This window comes from Oryzias latipes, chromosome 18 (assembly GCF_002234675.1).
Source record: "Oryzias latipes chromosome 18, ASM223467v1".
Classification (NCBI taxonomy): domain Eukaryota; kingdom Metazoa; phylum Chordata; class Actinopteri; order Beloniformes; family Adrianichthyidae; genus Oryzias; species Oryzias latipes.
In genome coordinates this window covers 13,143,586-13,166,604 of record NC_019876.2, presented here as the reverse complement: position 1 = coordinate 13,166,604, position 23,019 = coordinate 13,143,586, and the positions used below count along the sequence as shown (strand labels likewise).

Sequence of the window (23,019 nt, the reverse complement as noted above, 5' to 3'; positions counted from 1 at the left end):
TTCACTTAGAGCACTTTAATGGAAAAATGAAATGAACATTTTGGTTCAATTTGCTTTCGAACTTGAGCCGAGTCAGTAAACATCCCAGTTACCATGGTAACACACTACCAGACCCATGTTAAGGCTCATTTAAAATTCGATGGTAAAACGTCCTGTTTTGCAAAAACGAAATCTTTGACATCAGCATGATGTGAACTTTTGTTTTTTGTTTTTTTAAAGTTGACTTTGACTACCTTCCTTTTTTTTTATTTCGCCATGCCGTCACGCTGCCATGTGCAACCGAGAGCTCCTGTTGGTTCACTCTGTCAAACCGGTCCAGTTATTTTCAGACCAAAGTGCTTGAAACCTTTTAGTTTTAACTTTGCAATAAGGGGGGGGGGGGATGCTGAGTCATGATGGTTCTGAAACAAGTCCACAGTTTAGCTTCTCTGGTCATTTAGGATGAAAGTAAAAAGGAAAATTGATTGGAAAAAAAAATGCAGTAGCTTTCAAATTAAATAAATAAAAAGAAATCAAATGTTTCACGTTGGAGAAACAACTGGAGCTGAAAAGTTTCAGCAACAGGAAGCCAGGTTGAAGTCTGAGATATTCCACAAATGTGTGCTACACCCTTTAAAAAAAAAAGTCAAGTTTAACCAAAGGTTAACGAGAAAAACAGAAGTTTGCCGCTTCTCTTTCTGTTTTTCTTCCCTCTTTCAGTCTGAATGAAGCGATGTATTCACTTCTCTTCCAGCAGCAGATGGAAAAAGAAAACAGGGATGAAAAGCAGCAGCTAAGGAAACAGTCTGTACCTGTCTGCCAGCCAAGCAGACGCAGGCAGGTTCATCCAGCCAGCATTCATCATGTCAGCATCTTTTTTCCGCCGCTTTTCTCGGCCTTTGAGCGCCGCTTTTCTCGCTCTTTCGTCATCCCCAGCTCAGGATAAAACCCCCTTTTGTTCCCGCCGTTCCCTCTCTTGCACCTCAAGTCGTCTGTGCTATCTCCACGCAGTTGAAATGCGCGGCGCGTCTGACACGAACCAGCCGCAATTATCAGTCGCCAAGGTGACCAAAACGACACAATTAATGAAGGGATGGAGAGAGGAGGAACGGAAAGTACGAAAGGAGGTCTGTTTTAGTCATTGGAAAGTAGCTAAAACAACAAAAACAGAGCGTGGAGGAAGGGTGGAGGTGAGGTCAGAATGCATCTTTATAAGTCTTCTGTTAAAGTCCCACTCCCATCATCCTTGGATCTATTTTAATATTGTTCCTTTTAATTATAATGACGTTGTTTTCTAGGACATAGTTTCTGCAGAGCAGCAAGAGTTCATTAGAAATCCACCCCCACTGTTTACTCTCTCTCCTGCTGGCTTACAGCCCCTCATAACCGGTACAACAAAAACAAAGACGTGCATGGCCGTCTACAAGGGGATGCATCAGAATGGAGCAGGGAGCTCGTGGCCCCGCCCATCAGATTTTCTACGTCAAAAATTCGCTCTTTTTCAAACAGAATTTTTTTCGTCTGCTCCATTCGTCTGCGAATACTCAGAAAAACGATTTTAATCGGAGTTTTCTTTGAATATGTCCTCTATCATCAGAAAAGTGAACATAAACGCTATTTTCTTCTGAGAGAATCTCTCAACACCAAAAACAGGAGTAAATGCGTTGAGAAAAGGATTTTTGGATTCTGGTCAGAGAGCTTTTTATTGTACGTTATTTTTTTACAAAACAGCACAGCTGTTTCGGTCCCATAAACACATTGTTGGGATTGATTAGTTCCATAATTAGTTTATCGATACAAAAACATTCAATATTTAAAAATATTAACGTTGATTTGATAGACTCAAATGTTTCTTAACCCTTGTGCTATCCTAGGCCCTTTAACATTGGGAGTGGGGTCATCTAGACCCACTAGACAGTACTCTGAACCTTTTTTCTTCAATGATTTGTGATCTTCACTGGTGTCCATGGATTACATGAAATCTTTCCACCTTTATCCACCTTTGTCATGGTAGGGAGAACACGTCAATAGTCATCTTGACCCCCATAGGATAGCACAAGGGATAAAGGTTTTTATGCATCCACTGGAAAAATGCTACCTTTACACCAACAGATATATTTGTAAATGTAATTATTTAGTGGCTCCGCTAATGAAACCAAAGTCCTTTTGTTGGCGCCCCGGCCTGATAAATGTTACTGTTTCACTTTTAGGTACAAGGTCAGTCCAAACAGGCACAAAGAGAGCCAAATGAAATCTGCGGGAAGCTTTCTTTCTGTAACTTCTGGCTTTGGCGCTGCGTCACATTTGAGAGAAGCAGTAAAAAGCTGCAGTTCCACACGAAAAAAAACATGGTTTCCAGTCTGATGTTGGAGCTTGTTAAAGTAAATTCCAAAGGCTTCAATTTCAAAGGCGTTGGAGTGAACAGGCTCCATCCAGCACAGTGCAGCTCGGGTCCTAACAGAGGCTCCTCCATCCAACAATCCACTCAGAACAATACAAGTGTGTCACATGACGCGGTCCATAGAAGTGAGCTTGGCTCTTTCTACAAGAACGATCTGTCCTGAAGACGGTTAAATGTCCCCCAAGTTGTCATAAATTATATCAGGAGATCTCAGCTGGTTCTGGTTGTACCACAAATGAGGAGGTTTCTGTTTGGATACCTGGCTGTAGATCTCCTTTCCTGCTCCTGCCGACGCCCACGTGTTGTTGTTGTTGTTGTTGAAATTACTACTATTGGGGGCGTGTTTCCCAGGGGGCGGGGGGAAGGCCTCCTTGCGTGCAAAAACGCTCCTGCTCGGCTTTGGGGCGGTGACCGGCTTGGGCCCCTTGGCTGTGCTGCGACCCGGGGCTGCCTGAGGAGCGCAGTGTCTCTGCGGATCTAAAGGCCTCCCCTGACAGACGGAGCTGAAGTTCTCCTCTGCTTCAGACGCGTTAGGAAGCGCCTCCTGTTTCTTCAGGAGGCGGAGCTCCAGCCGGGCCTCCTCGTACGGGCACGGGCTTAAGCTGCTCGGTGCACCGCCGCCTCCCTTGGCGCATCCCTCTGGTTCATCATATATGTGCTCCAGGGAAATGACGGGAGGAAACGAGGACCCTTCCGCTTTGCCTCCTGCGGGTCTCGTGTTCTTCCCTCTTCCTCCTCCTCCTCTTCCTCCTTCTGCTGCCCCGTTCAGATTCAGAGCACTAATTTGGTTGTAGACGTTACAGTACGGGTCAGATGTCTTCCTTTGGCTGTTGCCTCCGTGGTGGTGATTGCCCCCACCGCTTCCAGAGGCGTCGTCTCCGACCGGTCGAAGGCGTGGGGTGGGCAAAGGGGGGCTGCATGGGACGTTGGTCTTCTTCTGACCCTTGAGGCTGTCCACCGGGTCAGAGTAGAGGCCATCGGCGCCCTGCAGATGCAGGCGGACCGAATCTGCAGGCTCCGAATAAAGACCCATTTGTTCTTCCATTGACGCACTCTTCTGGCCTCTGGGAGAACGGGGAGGTGTCGTTCCTCCCCCCAAAACGCCCAGCATCGCGGGAAGTTCAGGTAAACTCCTCCCTTTGTGCACCGCGCCGCTTGCTTGTCCCCTCCCCCCGTCTCCTCCCTCTCTTTTACCGAGCACGCCGTCGGCAGAACCCGGTTTGCTGCCCCCTGAGTCGCCGTCCGCCTCCCGGCTGCTGCAGCTGCCGCTGCTGTCGCCGCTGCCGGGAATAGAGCCGCGCGGCGGCAGCAACGAGGGGCAGTCGGGGTCAGAGTTGAACGGCCCGCTGAGGTGATGCTCCTCAGCCAGGGCCTTTTGAGACTGGATGGCCTGGTCCACCACGGTGAAGATGTCGTTGCCCTGCTTTGTGTCGAAGGTGAAGTTGCCGGGGCCCGATTCGCACCGGCGGCCAGCCTCGAACGAAAACATCACCTGCAGGGGGAAAAAAAGACAAGCTATGTTCACGTGCAAAAAATCCTAAAAAGGGACTTGACAGTAATTGGAAAAAAGAAAAGCGTTGAGCGTTTATCAAGTTTTCACAGAATCCGGCCACTAAAACAATCCACACTTCCTTTTTTTACTCAACTTCACTTTCCAGATTTCTTATCACAGAAATGAAACGGCCTTCTGCTCTCAAACTTCTATTGGTAAATGGTAAATGGCGTATACTTGTATAGCGCCTTTCTTCCTACAAGGACAAAGCGCTTTACAGTCACAGACCCATTCACCCAGTCACACACACATTCACACACTGATGGCGGCTCCGCTGCCAAACACAGGCGCCTGCCTACCACCAGAGGCAAGGTGGGGTTCAGTGTCTTGCCCAAGGACACTTCGACTCATGGGTGTGCAAGGCGGGAATCGAACCTGCAATCTTATGATCATGGGTCAACCGCCCTACCGCTGCACCACGGCCGCCTTATTCTTCTGGTTCACGTCAGCTCAGACTTTTTGGCAAATAAAGCGTGTCCAAAGTAAAACCAAATTATAATATTTGATGGTCTTTGAACATCTGACTCAAAACATGAATCAATCAGACATTGGTGGACTTTACACTTCCTGTGTGTGAGCAGATGTGCCTCTTGAGCTGCATTGTGTCCATAAATGCCAATTTCCTCTTTAGTTGGTTCCGCGTTGCTCACCCGGTCTCTCCCGTAGCGTCTCAGCAGCTTGTAGGGCCACACCAGAACCCTCCTTTTGGTCTTCGGCTCCTTCAAGATCAAAACGTCACTCTCTGCTTTCAGCCAGTAGTTTCCGGAGAGTCCGCAGCGTTCCGACGCCTCGCTGCGCTGAACCGTCACCCAGAACTCGTTCACTGTCAAACACATGAGCGCTGGCTTGAATCTCTGTGGACTGTCCTGCAATGCGCGGCTGTTTAAGACCACACCGAGCCCTCACCCTCCTCTCTGGAGTAGTAGATGAGGTTGTCCGCCATCTGCAGGTCCTTGGGTCCTGCGTTCGAGTCTGCGGCATTGCTGCTGCTGCTGCCACATCCCCCCTATGGGACACAAAGACAGCAGAGACACTTCCTAAGAATAGTTTGGATCCCTGAAACACTGAGACAGAAAGAAACGCACATAAAGGAAGTCTGAAAGCCCCTTCCATCCACGTCTTACTCATGAGTCACACGCTGGTTTCCTAAGATTGAGCCGATCATCCTGTTTGTGACACACAGGAGAGAAAAGTGGCGAAGTACCTGAAACGCAATGTCACACATGGTGTCCATCCACTCCGTGATAGTGTTCTTTTCTGCCGCGAACACGTGAGTCTTGTCGATTGTCTCCACGCAAATCGCCGCCATGTTTTCCTTGGGGCAGCTCTCCGTCAGGGCGGGAAGAATGGAAATGCACTCCGACAGGCGGATGATCTTCTTGTCCAGCTTCCTGGTCTTCTCGTTGGAGGCGCTCATCGAGCCTCCGCTGGAGCCGGATCCGCTCCCGTGCGAGTCGTAGAACTCCAGGCGGGCGATGCCGTTTTGGCTAGCCGGGTAGAGCACAAACCAGTTTTTCTTCCATTTCTGTTGGGTAAAGTAAAAAAAAAAAAGGCACAGATAAGTTCCTGACAGGAAACATACTATATGTTCTAACCATCGACTGTATGTGAGAACTGGACTGAGTGACCCCTTCCCCATGGCGTTCCAAGCTCAAACATTTGTCAGAATAGTCATTCTTGCTCTGCTACTTTTTTTTAGGTGTTCTTGTTAATCCTCCTTTTTTCATTTCTGGAGAGCAAATGATTTAAGTTGTTAACTGACCAATCAGATGCCTCAACAAAAGTAGGTGGTCTTGTGCCAACTATATGATTGACAGATTCTCCCAGCCTACTTTTCAGTGGTTGGCCCTCCAAAAAGAATCCGGATTTGCTAGAGTGGTTGCCATAGAAACGATGACTCAGACCGACTTGTTCCAACAAGGCGACATCCGTTTTAAGAAAAAAATGGCGACTGAACTGGCTTCGTTAGGTTGGAGCCGGAAGCTAAATCGTCAGCAAAACGTAAAGAAACTTTGTACAAAATACAAAATATCTCCCATATTGCGTGTGCACACAAACTGATTGTGTTACTTTAGGATTTGCAGGGGATGACCAGGGGCAGCCCATGCTAACTGGACAGGTAGTAAGTCAAATTTATCTATGCATTCATCCATTTATCTATTCATCCTCTGAACGTGCTCAATCCCTTTATGGGTTGCTGGAGCCTATCCCAGCTACTGTTGGACGAAGGTGGGGTACGCCCCGAATAAGTTGACAGTTGAAGGGAAACACACTCACACACACTTACAGTAACATTAGTCTAGTACTGCAAAACTAAAGATGTTCACACCTTTCACTGCCTTTCATTATGGCTCCTCCTCCTCTTCACATCAATAAGTGACAGCTGTTAACGCCTTATCAGCTGTCAGTTAACATTAACCTTGTGAGAATTATAAACACACAAAAAAACACCTTCCTGTTTTTGATAAAACCACATTGCTGCAGTGATCCATTTCCATAAACTCCTTCTTCTGTTTCTTTCAAAATTCTCACGCTGCATAACCAAAAAGCAAATGTGAAAACTAGACTCTGCATAGTCTTTGGCCATGTTAAACACACGTGTGCCTTTGTGCATCCAGTTCATCAAGTTCTGCATTAGTCGCAGGCTAAAGGAAAAATGGGTAATTCACACAGATGTTTGCATACGCAAACCTTTAGTCCATCATGCCTATCCACCCTTAAGAAGGAAACATGTGACTTCCAGATTGAAGCCCATCTAGAAGTAAAAGCACTTCAGACAGAAAGAGATATATATACATTATATACAGTTATATATGGATATCTATATACACTGTAGATATTTATATACAGATATATAGCTATAGATATAGATATATATAGCAGGATGTAAATGAAAGAGGCCTGTACACGGACAGAGAAAGTGGCCCTTTGTGTTTTAGAACATTGAGCTTTTATGTTTTTAGTAACAAAAAGACTGTTTGCATGATGCTCGTTATTAAAACAAGTTAAAAGGAAAATTCAGAAAACAGATATTGTCTCATGCAATTAGAGACCTAAATAAATTAACAAGGACATTAGAATAAATAATAACATAAGCCATTGTTAAAGTCCTACTTTGATGATCTTTTGGTCTATTTTCAAAGTGTTCCCAGCGGGTCTTTTTTATTATATTACGCCGTTTTTAGTCAAAATCTAAAATAACCCGTGTCTATCTAGAAGAGCAGCAGGAGTTCTTTAATAATTGTGGGCGGGACTGTTGACGTGGAGTAAGCCATCATTTCCCATCATCCCATTGTTTACACTGGTTACGTTACTTCCTCCAACTGCTTTTTTGTCTGCAACCATTTGAATATATAATGCTCAGAAATGCTATTTTTGAGCTTAATTTTCTTTCCAATCATTAGAAAAATGCCACCAGAACACGTCAACTACACAATTTTCATTGGAGAGGGTCTTTAACCATTCTCTTATGTTCATAGTAAATTATTTTAAAAATGAATGCTCGGATAAAGGAGTGAAGAAAACTGATGGCCGTTTTTAGTTGTAGTACAAACATATAAATGATCAACAGGGATTTTTATTTTATTGTAAATATATTATTGGTGGTTCCTGGGATAATTCGGTGGTCAGTCTATAGTCTGTCCTGTAAATCACATCATTAAACGCTGAATCCATTAGATTTTTCAAAACACCCAAATTTGATTTCAAATTTGATTTTTTGGTCAAACTTTCATTCATTTACCAGATTTGTTTGTTCCGATTTTTTACATAGTGATTTAAAACTAAACAAAAAGTTTGACTTTTTTTTATAAAATGATGAATTTTTCCACTAAAATATAACAAAAAAAAGCTTTTAGCCGGAAAAAAACTGCATTGGAAATTTTAGATTTTGGGAATAGATGAATGCATTTGTAGTTTTTAGGAGAAGCTAGATGTGATTTGATCTTTAAAACAGATAAAATCAACAGATAGAAGTAAATCAAGTTTGGAAAATGAGTTCATCTGGAAGCAGAGGTTAGCAAATGTATAGTAGCTCTACCGATTTTATCTAAGATGTTTTATTTCTTGTTTTTTTCATCGCTGTTTCAGTATCAAACGTGGGCCAGTGTGCAAACAGTGACGTTGTCATTTTTGGAGCAGCTGCTTTACTTGGATGTCTTTTTCTCAGTTTCACAGATGAGAGGACCGATCACTATATTTTGGCTCATGTTTTTTATGAAGCACCAGATAAAAAAGCATCAAAGCAGAATTTAATGCAAAATCACAAATAGGGCAAAGAGTTTGTCATAGTTTCTAAGATTGAGAACTTTAAATTAGAGATAAGCATGTTGGAAAAACAATTCAAACTTTACGTCTTGGTTTTTAGTCGATGGAAATAAAACTCAAGATGAGCAATTCATTTATTTTTAGTTATTCAAATTAAAACCTGCATGTTTTAAAATAAAACGTTGAGATGTTTTTGTGGTCTAAAACAGGCGTGTGACCGACAGCTTAAACCGGTTTCAGATCCAGTCAGAGTGAGATGAGAAGTTCCATGAGTGCTTGAGGAAGTGACCGCCGACTTGATGATATTCTTCTCCTAAATTAGGAGAAGAAAAACCACGACGAGCAACACTGAACAACGGGAAGTATCGCAGGTGTGCAGTATCCCAGATGTTCACGGCTAAAAATAAGCAGACAAAAGAGCCTATGTGGCCTCTGGCAGCTTCACTTTCCTTTATTTGGAGACCCTAAACCCCATCCTGTGGATGTGACAAACATCTTTGTGTAGCTGTGTGTCCCCGGTTCAAAGAGGGCTTAAAGATATTCTTGCTGCGCATTTGAAGCATATTTAGCAAACTCGTGATAGTTTATTTAGGGACTGCTTTTGAACTGTAAAGCGGAAATGTTCGGCGTCAGGTTCTGGTGTTGTTTGACTTCATAGTTATGGGTCACAGGATGAAAACAAAGAGATTAGTCACATAGAACAGTTATACCATTTGCATTATGGGGCTGAAACAGCTGCAGCCTGGAGGTAGATTCAGTATTGTCTGCCCTCTTTGGAGGACTGGTCCCAAACTCTTCACCAAAAAAAAAAAAAACACACAACGTGTGTCTTTGTAGCAGAGCTTCGTCATTTCAGGGACCGTAAGTCAGCAGATCCGTGAACACACTCAAAGGCCTCGACTAACTGCCAAAGAGGACAGGAAACGTGTGGCATTGTCATTACCCAGGATTCTTTTTGCTTCCTTCTTCTGCGCACTCACTCTCAAGCACACACACATACACACTCACACACACACATGTTTCTGGTCTCCTGCACTCGTGCAAACTTCTCAGCCACGTCTGTTGAGTAACCAGTTGCATTGTGCACCTAAAAGGAGGTGTGACAAAACGCTTGCTGCAGTTTGGTCGTGCCGTGTGTTTGCCCATGTCAAACAGCTGGTCCATATAAGGGAACAAAGCACTCGCAGCCAATACAGCCAGTGGAAATTATGCAAAAGAGACGATGACTGAGACGTAGCCAGTAACTTCCTCAATGCTCTGCTAACATTACAATTTACTAAGTGAAGGACGCTTGTTGATTTTTTTTTTTCTCCACACCTGTTTGCACTGCCTTATCAATGGTACAACAGAAACACAATGATGTTACAGTTCCAGCAGCTTTTACGTTGGTTATTAGTGAGGTATTACACCTCCGGATTTGCATGCCCAGCCCGTTTCTGCTCCACAGGTTTCTATTGGCTTGATTTTCATGGTATTACGAAAGTAAACGGCTGCGACTGTATTCCGTCTGCCGCCGCAGCAGTTGGAGCGCAACTGCAGCCGTTCACCAATGCGAGAGTCGCCGCTGCAGAGAGAAACTGAGAAAAAGCTGTTGGGGCAAATAGAAAAGCGGAGTTGCTACATGTGTAGTGGAAAGATGTCTAAACCGAGAGACTTATTTCCTCAATCGGGTCAACTAACCAAAGATGCAGCTTCAATAAACACATCTGAATATAGATCCGATACTGAACGGGCAAATAGGTTAACCAGAGCTGCAGACAGCGCCGATGCTCGCAACTTTTACTGTTTGATTGACTGTTATTTTAAGATTTGTGTTCGACCTAGCTCAAATTTGTGATTTAGCTAAACGTCTACCTAAAGTGTTCAACCGTCACTGGTTCCTCTTGTCAACTTTTAGCTGGTCTTTAACAGAAAGTGCACCGTTCTTGGCTTTCAGATATATAGTTTTAGAATGATTGAGCGTGAAGAGATTAATGTAAAAACAAAAAATGCGTACATCAACAATTTTACAACCAACTGCAACTCTGCTAAACTATGTGAGGGAAATATCGTCAACAGAAAACAGATATAAAGTTTGCCTTTGGTACATCTGCTCCTTATAGAAAAACTCAATCTGTGCTAAATCGCGACTCCAATTTATAGGAATTACTTGATTGTGAGACATGTTTGTGTGGATTCAGATCAGTTTTGACACTGGAGCAGATGTTGTGGTTGTGTAGATTCTCAATCCTCTGTAGGAAACAGTGGATGTAGCATTTTAAGGGACAGGCGAGGAAGCCATCTTTGGAGTCTGGGCTTCCTTCCCTGCGGCTGTTCAGCAAAAACAAGGTCAGAGGAGCCAAGTTTCGTACATTCTGATGGCTTTTTTTGGCTTCACCCTTCTTATACAACCCTAATAGACTGTTGAAGCACAAGTTTTACAAGGACGGTAACAATCGTAACACAAGAGAAGATTCTATGGACGGTTGCTTCAGATGGCTTATGCTAGCCGCCCAAAGGAGGGAAACATGTGGTCCCCAACCACAGATTTAATGTACGATAACCTTTTCAAGAACCAGCCTGTACGAGGCTGAAGTGGGTGTCTGATTTTTTATTTTTCCATTTTCCTTAACTTGTGAGAGTAACGTTTATCTTCATCCTCTGTAAAATATCTGCAGCTGCTTTAAACTTTATTTATTTTCCTTTTATTTATCTTATTTTCCCTTAACACATAAATGTTAAAGTGGAAGTAAAAGAAAAAGAAAAAAAAACAGACGCCAACTTCAGCCACGTCCGACTTTTAGGGTGCGACGGATCAATACAGAAACAGAAATGGTCACTAAAACTGTTATTTTGTAAATATAATCATAAACATGAATCCACTGTTTAAGCTACTTTATTAGCATCATCCTTGTAACATTAGACAGCCGGTTGCTGAATATTTTGCATTATTATTATTATGGTCTGTGTGAACAACTGTCACAATAAATACAAACTTGGAGTAAAGAGTCCTGGTTTAAATGCAGATTTCTTTTTTTTTAACTGGAAGGTTCTTCTGTTTCTACACTGACTCTTTACTGTGAAAACAAACTTTCCAAATACGTTTTTTTGTTAACTTTGCTAGCTTGGCCTCTAGCGATCTGCACAGCTGCTTTAAGAAAGTAGCGGATGGATTTTTGACATGTGAACGAGCGACTTGACACAAGTCAGATATGGTGGGGAGAATCTAGTAGTTTTCAAAATAAAACGTCCTTCAGAATCTGATTATAAATAAAACATAAAATATGTAGGTCACGGTTTTTCTTTCCTCTGGTACCAACTGTCCTATGGACCGGTATGGGGATCAATGTCTAAACCACAGACCATAGCTGAAGATCCGACCAGTTTCCAATAATGGCTTTATCTGCTGCGAACCTGATTGTTCGGTTTATGTACCATCATCAAGTTTCTGGCAGAGTTATGGGGACTTTGTGTTGCCTGCAGAGCCGCTGAGAGCTGCCCTTTGTAAAACATTCAAACTAACAGTGAAAAGGTCACATAAGTCCAAAATTTCACATCTACAACTTGACTGAAGCCGATCTGTGAAAAGGGGTTAGATGTAAAGTAAATCTTCTTGAAAACTGTCTGGAGTCCACTAGATGGATAGAACTTTATTTGATCTCACGATGGTGAAATTACTGTGTTCCCATGCTCCAAAAACAAGATAATAATAAAGTACTATCGATAATAACAGCTAGCTAAACAGCAAAACTTAAATAAAAGAAAAACAGAAAAGCTGCCGTCCACTAAAGCAGGGACACCAAAAACTTCTACTCTAATTATAAAAACGGTAAAGAGCCCCCACAAAGTCTGAGTGGAAACTAGTAAAAGAGTCAATGAGTATGGTCAACAGGTATTTAATATGAAACTCTATTTTTATTCAAGAATGAAAAATCTTCTTGTAAATAACAGGTGTGAGTAGATGTGTGAAGATAAAAGGCAAACCAAGGAAATGTCCATTTATACTTATTTCTGACACTGTATTTTTAAACCCTTTTCTGAACACTCTACAGTCAGCCTTCTATTGAACGACCATAAACATGATCATAAACATGAGAATTTTTAGCCAAAGGGACAGTTTTGATCATGTTAACTTGTGGACTAAGGTACAGAGTATAAAGGGCCTGTACCATGCAAAATCTTTTTTTTTTTTTTTTTAGCTCTGAAGTGTATTACAATGTTCATTCCTCACAAAAAGAAACCCCAAAGTGGTATTTTGATCTGTACACACATTTCTGGATATTCCTCTAGAAGCCTTTTCTGAGCACCAGCACCTCCCAATCCACAAAAACGAGTGGGCATCGTGACATAGATAAGTGAGAACAGCCCCTTCCAGAAAGAGTCTGCACTGCTAACTCCGCCCCCCAGGCCAACAGACACACCCACTTTTTCCGTGGAGCTAGTGGTAATCGGCAAAAATGCTGTCCTTTTATATCCACAATATACACCTCCATCTTTGCAAAAGTTTGGATGTTGTTTGGTTTCGTGAGTGAAACGCCGTCATGATGTCATGAAATGGGCGGCACCCACGAGAGCCACTTCTGGGTAGCAAAATGAACTGTGAAAATAACTTATTTTTCATTTAAAGTGTGTCAAAGGTAATATATTATTAAATACATGGATATTGTTTGGTATAAAAGGCTCAAGCACAGAATTGTATAGGCCCTTTGATACTGAAGAATGCTACATTTTGGTTGACTTGGTAAGGAAGATGCTGATGTCAGTATCACAAAAACAAAGACCTAAAGTCCCACTTTGATTATCTTTTGATATATTCTAAAAGTGTTTCCAGTGGTCTTTTAGTTACGACTATGCTGTAATTAGATCAAATTAAAAAGCATCGTCGTTTTCTAGAACGTAGTTTCTGCAGAGCAGCAGGAGTTCATTAGAAATTCCCCTCTGAGTTGTGGGCGGGACCTTGCTCTCCTTACCGTTGCTGAGAGATCTCTGTTTACACACCCTTCTGTTAGTGTACAGCCCCTCACACTTCCACCTTAACATTACTGGTGCAACAAAAATGGCAAGCAATATTGGAGCTATCCAGCCGTTCAATTTTGCGCCAGAAGCCAGCTCAGATGAGGAAAACAAAGACTCCGTGGATCTAGTCGTCTACAAGTGGGTGTGTCAGAAGGGAATGGAGCTTGTGACTCGCCCGGCGTATTTTCTACGTCACAGTCTTTTGCCCATGTATGTTTTGGTCTCCTTCTGATTCACAATGGTTTGATAACAGAAAAAATGTGATTTTAATCTTCATTTTCTACCATAACATAACATGTGTTCTCAATCTTCAGCAAAATGCCACAATTACATGTTATAAAAACCAAAAACCACTGTCATCAGTGTAGTTCTTTAAAGATTACACACTTGTCTCATTGACGGTATTAAAAATAACCTGGGGAGATCATGAAAGAACAGAAGAATTCCAGATCCGACGCGAGAAGACATTAATCCAGTAGGCAGACATTCAAACACGCATCATTACATTCAAATGCGGCAGCCGCAGGGTTGATGTAATTCCACTTAAGTACCACACACCCCTGCTGTTCGAGTGCCAGCTCGCGCCACACGGGAGGTTTTTAAAAGCCAATTAGAGCCCATCAGCACATCCAGGAGCTCCACTGTTACCCAGCAAACAGCTGCCAACCATGACCTGAAGGAGCTGCAGGCTGCTGCAGCTCCTACAAGTCCCAGCAGCTTCCGCTGTGATAAGATGTGGGACGGACACAGGCTGCTGCAAATCCCAGACACGACGTCTCACTGAATCCTTCACGCCATCATGCAATGCTGTGCAAGCTTTCACATCTGAATCAGATGAGAGTTCATAGAGAGAGGAAATGTCATCTGGAGAAGCAAAACAACCAGCCTGCTCCAGCATTTCACTTTTGTTTTCACTCTAATAACTTTATAAGACCAAAGAGGCCTTTTAGAAGTGCTTAAACACTTCAAATATAATCATCTTTTATGACTAAATAAAATACAACAATATATTTCTTCATTTTTTGTCAAAAGTTTAAGCTTTAATGTAAGAAAAACTAGATCAAAGTATTTTTTTATGCGCGGTCGCAAAAAACTGCTGCAAAGGTCAATCAGCTGCTGATCACACGATCAACTCTGACTGACAGTTCAGTAAGCAGTTTGGGCTCAAATACAGTCGCAGATTCATTCTATGGATTTACAAATACCAAAACTCTAGTTTGCTGGATTAATACAAATTCTTTGGATGAATTAATAATCTCATGAATTCTGCTAAACCTGATCAAGTTTAGAGCCCAAACTGAAAAGTATGTGATCCAAAAAAAAAAAAAAAAAAGAATTCAAACATTAACAAACTGAAGTCATGGAATTATTTTTATGTTAAATGGGGTTTTTTTTCTACCGCAATGTTCCGCTTTGGGTTCACTTTATTTCAAAACTATTTCGCCAAAAGAAAGAAAAAAGGACTCTTTAAAACTTAAAAATGGGGTATGTTTACTGTCATTTGTTTGCTACAATAATCCAGACTTTGCGCAAAACCAATAATCCATTCATCTCCATTTCGTCTTTGGCTGAATTCCATCACTACTTATTGCACTGTTAAGGGCATTTTGTGGGGGTGTCCTAATCCACTATCCCAAAATCCAGGACTTGGGAAAAAAAACAGTGAGCATCGATGCTCACTAAATTGACGGATATAGACCACAATGCATTGCATTTGAACGATTTGCCATTTGAAAAACATTTTGTATAAATGATTTAATCATGCAAGGTTTCATCATTTATTTGGCATAAATAACTACTAACTAGTGAGCACGGTGTCCGTTCAAATCCAGGGCTCTAGATAGTCCTTCTTAAGTCTACATAGCTTCTCTTTCAGCTCATTCTCATACCTACATCCAGCCTGCGGATGTGTTTAGTCCACCGTTTCAAACATTTGCTTCATAAGATGAACTTTGTGGTCACTGAACTCTTTGCACTTGCTGTCCCTGTCTCTGCACTGAAGCCAGGTTCTTCACTATATTTATATATAAGAGGTTATAGAGAGTAGGGAAGGAATTTGGACACAGCCTTAGTCCTGTCAACCAGAGATGGGGCTGGTACCGTTAAGATGACGGAGGTCATCTGTGGGGCATATGGAGAGTATTTTTACATGACATCAGTTTGACGTTTTCTCTTAAACCTCAATTTGATCAGGTGTGATAAAAAACATCCTTAGTGAAACTAGAAGTGTGTCTCTAAAGCCCCTAAAGCTCTTGAGGCACTGAAAAGATGAGAGGGACTCAATGTGAAACCATTCTCCTTTGTCTTTAGATAAGATTTTTGTCCAAACCCAGTCAACAATAAACCAGGGGTTTTCTTATAATCAGAAAATATTCCATTAGAAAGTCTTTTTTTGCTTTTTCTTTGTCTATTTTCAGCTCCTGTTTGTACAACATCGATTGCACTAAATGACTAGTGTGTTTTGAACGTGTTCTTTTGGCATTTTACTGATAATGGAGGACATTTATAAAGAAAATCGTTGCAGATCAAGAGCAGATGAAAACAAAAAAGTGTATTTGTTACGAAAAAAAATATTCTAGTTGGGACACAAGCTCCCTGCTCCGCTCCATTCTGATGCATCCACTTGTAGACAAATAGATCTACGTCTTTGTTTTCCTCATCTGAACTGACATCTGGCTCCAAACTGTACGGCTGGATAAACTCCAAAATTGCTCGCCTTTTTTTGAGGGGATGCGAGGGGCTGTAAACTTGTGGGAGACGGTGTAAATAGAAAACTCTCAACAATAGGGATGGGGTGGAAGGGTTACTCCACACCAACAGTCCGGTCCACAACTCAGAGGTGAATTTCTAACGAACTCCTGCCGCTCTGCAGAAACTATGTCCTGGAAAACGACATGTTTTTATTTATTTTTTTGGCTAAAAACATCACAATCATAACTACATGACCCATGGGGGACGCTTTTGCAATAGATCAGAAGATGATCGGAGTATTTTAACCCTAATCCTTACCGTAAACCCTGAATCTAACCTCCCCTTAAATACGTGCAAATAGTCACTTCCAAAATAAAAAAAAATCTGTTTGTATTTCCTGTAATTTTGTTGTTTATTTTTGCAGTTGCTTCTTGTACAACAAAAACTGCTAACCTGCTAACCAATTGTAGTAAACTGTCTAACCGTAACACGTCATCCAACAGGCTGCAGGTCGTGCAGAAGAAGCTTTTTTTTTTAAATCACATTTTTCCAACCGAGCATGTGGTAACCAGACATATAAATATATAAGCATGTGTTTACTGACAGATCTAAAGACCGCAGAATTTGTGCATCAAACACATGTTGCTCTTAAGCTTCCTGTTTAGCTACTTTAAAAAGCTTTTTTTTTTAGATTTTCTGCCTTCAGGGCTCCTCCGACTTTATTTCAAGAGATAAATGTGTCGACTCCCCTCTGCATGGAAAGGCCTCGAAGGATGCATTTGGAGGCACGGATGCGTGCATCGAGGAGCTGGTTTCAGAGCAGGAAACAAGCGTTTTGTCGGCTCATGTCATATGACCAGCGAGAGACGTCCAAACAAAGACCCTCTCACAGCTTCTCGTAGTGTCACTGAGGCCTGATCCAGTTGTGCAGCGAGACCAGAGAATGCCCACAGCTGGGGCAAACACAGAATCACACAAAGATACCATCACGTTATGACAGGAACGCGTCTGTGTCAAAGCACACAACATGCTGGCTGCAGCACTAACATTGCTCTAACTGATTGTGACTCATTTGTTGCCATTTCTTTTTTTTTTTTGTGCAAAGTCATGCTTAAAGAAAAGTGGCAACTTTCTCCAAACCACAAACATTGAAGTGTATTTATATTCTAGTGATGGTTTTGTCCTTGAGCCATCAGATAAACATCAAAACCAGAGCAAAGTCAAAACAACTTCCTCCATCTGCACAAACACAGGACTTTGACCCACATGATGAATCAAACGTCTTCTTTTTTGTCACTGTTATTTGGAAATAATATGTTGAATGTCTTTGTTTCCATCTTCACTGATCGAACATGGAGCTGTCACTCAGCCTGCAGGACTTTATCCAACTTTCACCACAGCTTGTGTCATATCTTTCCTAAAGTACACATTGACATGGATGGGTAATGCGCCTTTCGTTACCCAGAGAATTTTGTTTGCGGAAGTATTAAAACCGTTCCTGATAGATAGTTCTGTTATGTTCTTTAGGGGGGCAAAAAACTCTGGACTCACCTTTCCAAACTTTTGGTGTTGCACATAAAGTTGTCCCTCCTTCACGTGGGTGTCCATGCCCCCCAAAAAAACGATGAAGCCCACTCCCCTCCACAGAAGAAAAGCGACCTTCTTCGACGAAAATTCACCTTTTATTTTATATTTATTTTTTATGGGTAACTTTGTCCTTTGACCCCCCTCCCCAAAAGTAACTTCCCCGCTTTTTTTTTTTTTTTTTACATTCGCCCAGCAGCCGTTGAAGCGTCGTTGTTCAAATGCGGGTTCGGAATCGTCATGTTGGGCCGTGGACGGTCCAAACAGACAGCGAGGCGGTCCCGAAGGAACTTTACGCTGTTCGAGTGATGTCGGCTGGTCCTCTTGACTGTCTGTAACCTCACTCCTCCTGTGAGGATGGACCAGCGGCAAAGGCGGAAATGATACACAAGACACATCCGGTTTGCACCTTCATATTAAAAGCCTATTTTCCTGTTAGGCTGCGGTAACCTGTAAATACTGTCTTGTTTGTTTGTTTTTCCTTTGTACCACTACACTGGATGGAATGGAAAGTACCTATATACTTGTAATAAATGAGCATTAAAAGGATTTTGTTTCCTTTTATTACTACCAATGCTCAAAATTTACTCAAATATGCCAAAATAATTCAATTTAATCTAGGGTTGCAACAATTAATTGATGAATCGATTTATGCTCTAAAAATCCAAGCAGATAAATCTGTCTGAGGCAATGGTTAATCAAATCAACCTATACCATTATAAAATCTTTTCAAAATGAATTAAGTCAATTATATCAATATTTGGGGGGGGGGGGGGGGGGGGGGGTTGGATTTAACGTAAAAATGACCAAGTGCATCTGAAGAGACAACACATTTATTAAAGCAGCAAAAACTGATCAGTCCATCATTACAGGCCAATGTGTGGAAACACTTTTATATAGCAAAGACATGACCATACAGTGTGGTAGAATGTTGTAACCCTTGTGCTATCCTAGGCACTTTGACATTGGGAGTGAGGTCATCTGGACCCCACTAGCAGTGCTCTGAACTTTTTTCTTCAATGATTTGTGATCTTCACTGGTGTCCATTGATTACATGAAATCTCCTCCACCTTTTTTCACCTTTTGTCATGGTAGAGATAACATGTCAATGGCCATCTTGACCCCATAGGACAGCACAAGGGCTAATCATGTTCCCTTTGGATTATTTGGATGTGGAAAAACAACAGTGGACTAAACTTTAGGAAACTAAAATGTGAATGGATTTTCCATTAATTCTTGTTGACTTGTTTGTACACACATTTTATTTTCAATTGATCATCTTGAAAGAAATCCCAAAAATCTAGAAAAACTTCACCTGAACTGTTCCAGTACCAGGTATTTATCTGAGTCACACAGGTTCAAGTTTTGGCTAGAGATGTCCTGGATCGATTTTATGTCAGTGAATCACATCGTTCAAAATTATTCAAAATGGACTTTGAATCGGATAGCTGTTAAAATGAAACGTTACACCCCAAATTAAATCACGGATTAGTCTTTCCATACAGCAATACTTCACAATCTGTATTGTCTAAAGGATAATCACAAAAGTTGATATATATATATATATATATATATATATATATTAGGCGGACATAATTGAGTTGTTATAACTAAAATGCTAGCTTAAATATGCAGGGGAAAGGTGACAGCTTTAAAGAAATCTACTCTACTAAACTACTCTACTAAATAGTATTATTCTATTTGTAAATATATATAGGTTGAAAAAGACTCCAAGGAAGCATAAGCAGTCAAACATATCTTGTCCTGTTTCGATTAAAAAACAAATGAAACAAAAAGACAAATTTCTACCAAACTGTATTAATATCCACAACTGTTTATCCTTAAAAAGACCCATTTCCAGTTTTAATTGTTTGTTTGTTTGTTTTTTACTTTAAGAGCCAGAGGCTCTTAAAGGGATATGATATTTTCTCAGATTTACAAAATTAACAATTTAGGTAACTAAGATGATATGGGGAAAGTGAACGTGCTCTTATTTTGACATGCAAGTAGACATCCGGTGGTGCGTTTGTTACAGTAGTATTGATGCAGCTCTGTCTGCAGTTCTTGTGTAACTTTTCTGATTTCAGCTCTGACCTGCTCGCTTCCATCCATTATTGAAGAGGAATGTACTTTTTAATTCAAATTAAGTTATTTTTGTAGACATGATGATCTTGTCAAATAAGACATTACTGTAGATCTTAATAAACTCAAGGTAAAAACGCAGATTTATGCAAACGTTCTTCCAGAAGAGCCTTCTTTATCACAGTAAATATTACATTATTGTTTTTTAATTTCTAATAATCTGTCATTTTTTTAACTTTATTTTCTAAAGTTAGAAGCGTCTTTAATTTGATCACGTGGTCGCTCGTCTATGTGTATAACTCATTCCTGTATAAACAACTCTAGTTTTATCAGGTGTTTTGTTGGTTGTTCGTGATTTAGTGGCAGCAATGATGCATTTTCCCACTGAAAATTGTAGAGTGGCTCATAGCTGCCACCTACTGGTCATGACTTGGTATTGGCGGCGTTAATTCTCGCGAGACTTGCAGTTTTCACCGGACCAAAACAGGAACTGAGACATGGCATCGGTGTTCGGCGGAGTTGAGGGGTAAGAATGACTTTAAAATAATAAATAAAATGTTTGCGCTTTGTTTTTTGAAGTCATGCGTTGATTTATCTATAAATATGTGTCGTGGCGCCAAGTTGTCATTTAGAAAGCCGTGAAAAACGTGAGGGTTTGTCGGTGTTAAGAGAAGTTTATGCATCTCGTGATCATTAGTCTACGCTCCTTAACTAACTAAGGCAGTGTCAGTGCTAGTTCAGCACTATCCACAAACATACATGAGTTATCATAAAACATAAAACTCCTCTCAGCAAAATATATCTTTTTGCATTATTGGGATTTTTTTGCATCCATTTTTGCTAAAAAGAAAAAAAAAGTAAGTTTGTGTTGTGTTTTGATGGAGGGGAGGGACCCACTCCAAAGCGGTGCTGCTGACAGGAGATGGAAGGATTCTGGGTGAGGCGGTGGGGCCCTGCACCAACCACTGGGTGAGCATCAGGAATTGCCTTTTTTCCCCCCAAAAAGTACCTCTTTTTGAATGAATGATTCTCACATTTGTGCTGCACAGCTGATCGGAAAGGACAAATGTATTGAAACGATTAACGAAATGGTCGAGAAAGCCAAAACGAGTGCCGGACTGGACCCAAACGCACCGCTACGGTGTCTGGTTAGTGGAAGTGGGCCTCTGAGGTTCTGACTCTGCAACCTGTTAGAAAACTTTTGCGCGTTTGTGTGACAGGGAATGTCTTTGAGTGGGGGTGAGCAGAAAGACGCCATCGAAAAACTGATCGCCGACATGAAGGAGCGCTTCCCCAACCTCAGCGAGCATTACTTCATCACCACAGATGCTGTCGGCGCCATGGCGACAGCCAGCGATCACGGTTAGCTGTCGTTTAGCATCTGTTCATGACAAACAGGTTATGAGAATATGACAAGTTTATGTTTTACATGAATTCCTTCCAACTTGATTGCTTTATGAGGTTATCTGAGTCGGTTTTATCTTTACGCCTCCCTCTCAGGAGGCATTGTTCTGATATCTGGAACTGGCTCTAACTGCAAGTTGGTCAATCCCGACGGCTCTCAGAAAGGGTGTGGAGGCTGGGGTCACATGATGGGCGATGAAGGCTCAGGTAACCGCTCTGGTGAAGCCCAAGATGTGGTCGGTTTTGCGGATGGCAATGATTTCTTTCTGTCCCGCAGCTTTCTGGATCGCTCATTTGGCTGTTAAGACGGTGTTTGATGCCAGAGACAACCTAGCCCCGCCTCCCCATGACATCACACGTGTCCAAAAGGCCATGGAGGAGTACTTTCAGGTCAGAACCACTGACTGCATATGAGAACTAGAGATAGTGAGTCTGATTTCACCCATAGAGAAGGGCTAACTTCTGGCTTCAACAATATTACGTCGATTCAGTTGCCTTTTTTGTTTGTTTTTTTTGCAATACGGACGCCGCCATGTTGGAACCAGCAAAAGTCAGTGAGCAGTGATTGGTCCAACTCGTGTGCTACACGAAATCTATTAATCAAACGTTCAACATGAGACCACACACTTTTAGTGAGATATCTAATTGGTCAAGTTTATTCATTGAATAACTTGCAATAAAGAAAAAAATCAAGAACAATGTTAAAAAGGTAGCAGAACAAGAATGATTATTCTGACAAATATATAGGCTGAGTAATAGCAGTTTATTTCTCAATAGAAGTCTATGGGATTTTGACTTTACGGGACCAGCGGGTACTTCCTGTTTGGATCCAAGGGGGCGGGCTCACTCAGTCCAGTTCTCATATACAGTCAAGTGGTTGTATAAACCTGTTTCCATGTCAGGTGTCGGATCTGATGGGGATGCTGCCACACCTTTACAGAGATTTTAAAAAGTCCTACTTTGCAGGTTTCTGCAAGAAGTTGGCTGAAGGTAGACAACTTGTATTGCCTTCTGGTTTGTTTTGATTTATTTTTGTTTAAAAATCAGTTGTAAACCCCGGATCGTTTGGTTCTAAAGGCGCGGAGGCCGGGGATGCTCTGTGCCGGTACGTGTTCGCTCAGGCTGGAAGGGTCCTCGCTCGGCACGTGGAAGCCGTTCTGCCTGCAGCCCAGGAGGTGACGCATGAAAGTGCAAGATTTGGGAAATCTATTTCCCACACCAGATGCAAATATTTCTATCTATTCCTCTATAGAAATTAGTAAGCGGCAGACTCGGCGTGCCAATCCTTTGCGTGGGCTCTGTGTGGAAGAGTTGGGCTCTCCTGCAGCCGGGTCAGTTATAGCTGCAAATCAGAAAGTGCAACTTTTATTAAAACATAGAAGAAAAAAATAGGAGCTGTGTGGACAAATTTATTGCAAAATGTGATTTTTTTTTTTTCCTGCAATTTGTGGCTGTCTCCAGGGTTCACAGATGTCCTGGATAAGGCTGCTTCCTCTGGACAGCTGAAGGCCCGTTTCCATGGATACAGCCTCCTGAGTTTGCAGCATTCCTCAGCCCTTGGAGGGGCCAGTCTCGGGGCCCAGAGTTTAGGTGCCAGGATCGATTTGGAATACGCCGCCAACGCAAAAGTCTTCTACCAGCACACCTTCAGCAGCAGCCAAAACCAATAGAGGCATTTCCAACCATTCTGGTCTGTAATAAAGTTCTTTAACACGACTAGATTGCTCCGAAACGCTCTGTGATTCAGTGATTTTTTTTTATCCTCTGTTTGACATCTTTTTGATGTTTTTATACTCCCAACCAGATGCTATCATTTTAAACATTCCTGATTTATAATAAAAATGTGGATTTTTATCTGTAAATGAATGGCAAACCTCATTGTTTGGTCTCTGCTTTCTCAAGAATAAAAATGATAAAAACAGCTCAACAAGAGCAGATGGTGTGCAGCTCTGTTTGATGTTCATGGATGGATAAGTTCATAGTTCCGGGGCTGTAGGGTCGTGGAAGAGAGCATCCATGGACCAATGCCACGACTTCCTGTTTGAGACCCCTTTAAAATCCAAAG

At 41.8% G+C, this 23,019-nt stretch overlaps 2 protein-coding genes across 2 annotated transcripts; one reads left to right on the top strand and one right to left on the bottom strand.

Annotated features, from left to right (window-relative positions):
- On the bottom strand, positions 1–17,904 carry LOC101173260 (docking protein 1). The gene is made up of 5 exons (XM_004079775.4): positions 17,436–17,904; positions 5,137–5,457; positions 4,839–4,938; positions 4,583–4,755; positions 1–3,872 (listed from the first exon to the last, which is right to left on the bottom strand). The coding sequence occupies exons 1-5, from the start codon at positions 17,490–17,492 to the stop codon at positions 2,550–2,552; spliced, it is 1,974 nt and encodes a 657-aa protein (XP_004079823.1). The 5' UTR covers positions 17,493–17,904; the 3' UTR covers positions 1–2,549.
- Positions 17,905–19,532: 1,628 nt separating this feature from the next.
- Positions 19,533–22,887, top strand: nagk (N-acetylglucosamine kinase). Its single transcript, XM_004079699.4, has 10 exons — positions 19,533–20,076; positions 20,435–20,519; positions 20,600–20,698; positions 20,771–20,912; positions 21,051–21,161; positions 21,232–21,344; positions 21,857–21,944; positions 22,032–22,129; positions 22,207–22,285; positions 22,416–22,887. The coding sequence occupies exons 1-10, from the start codon at positions 20,048–20,050 to the stop codon at positions 22,622–22,624; spliced, it is 1,053 nt and encodes a 350-aa protein (XP_004079747.1). The 5' UTR covers positions 19,533–20,047; the 3' UTR covers positions 22,625–22,887.
- The last annotated feature ends 132 nt before the right edge of the window (positions 22,888–23,019 follow it).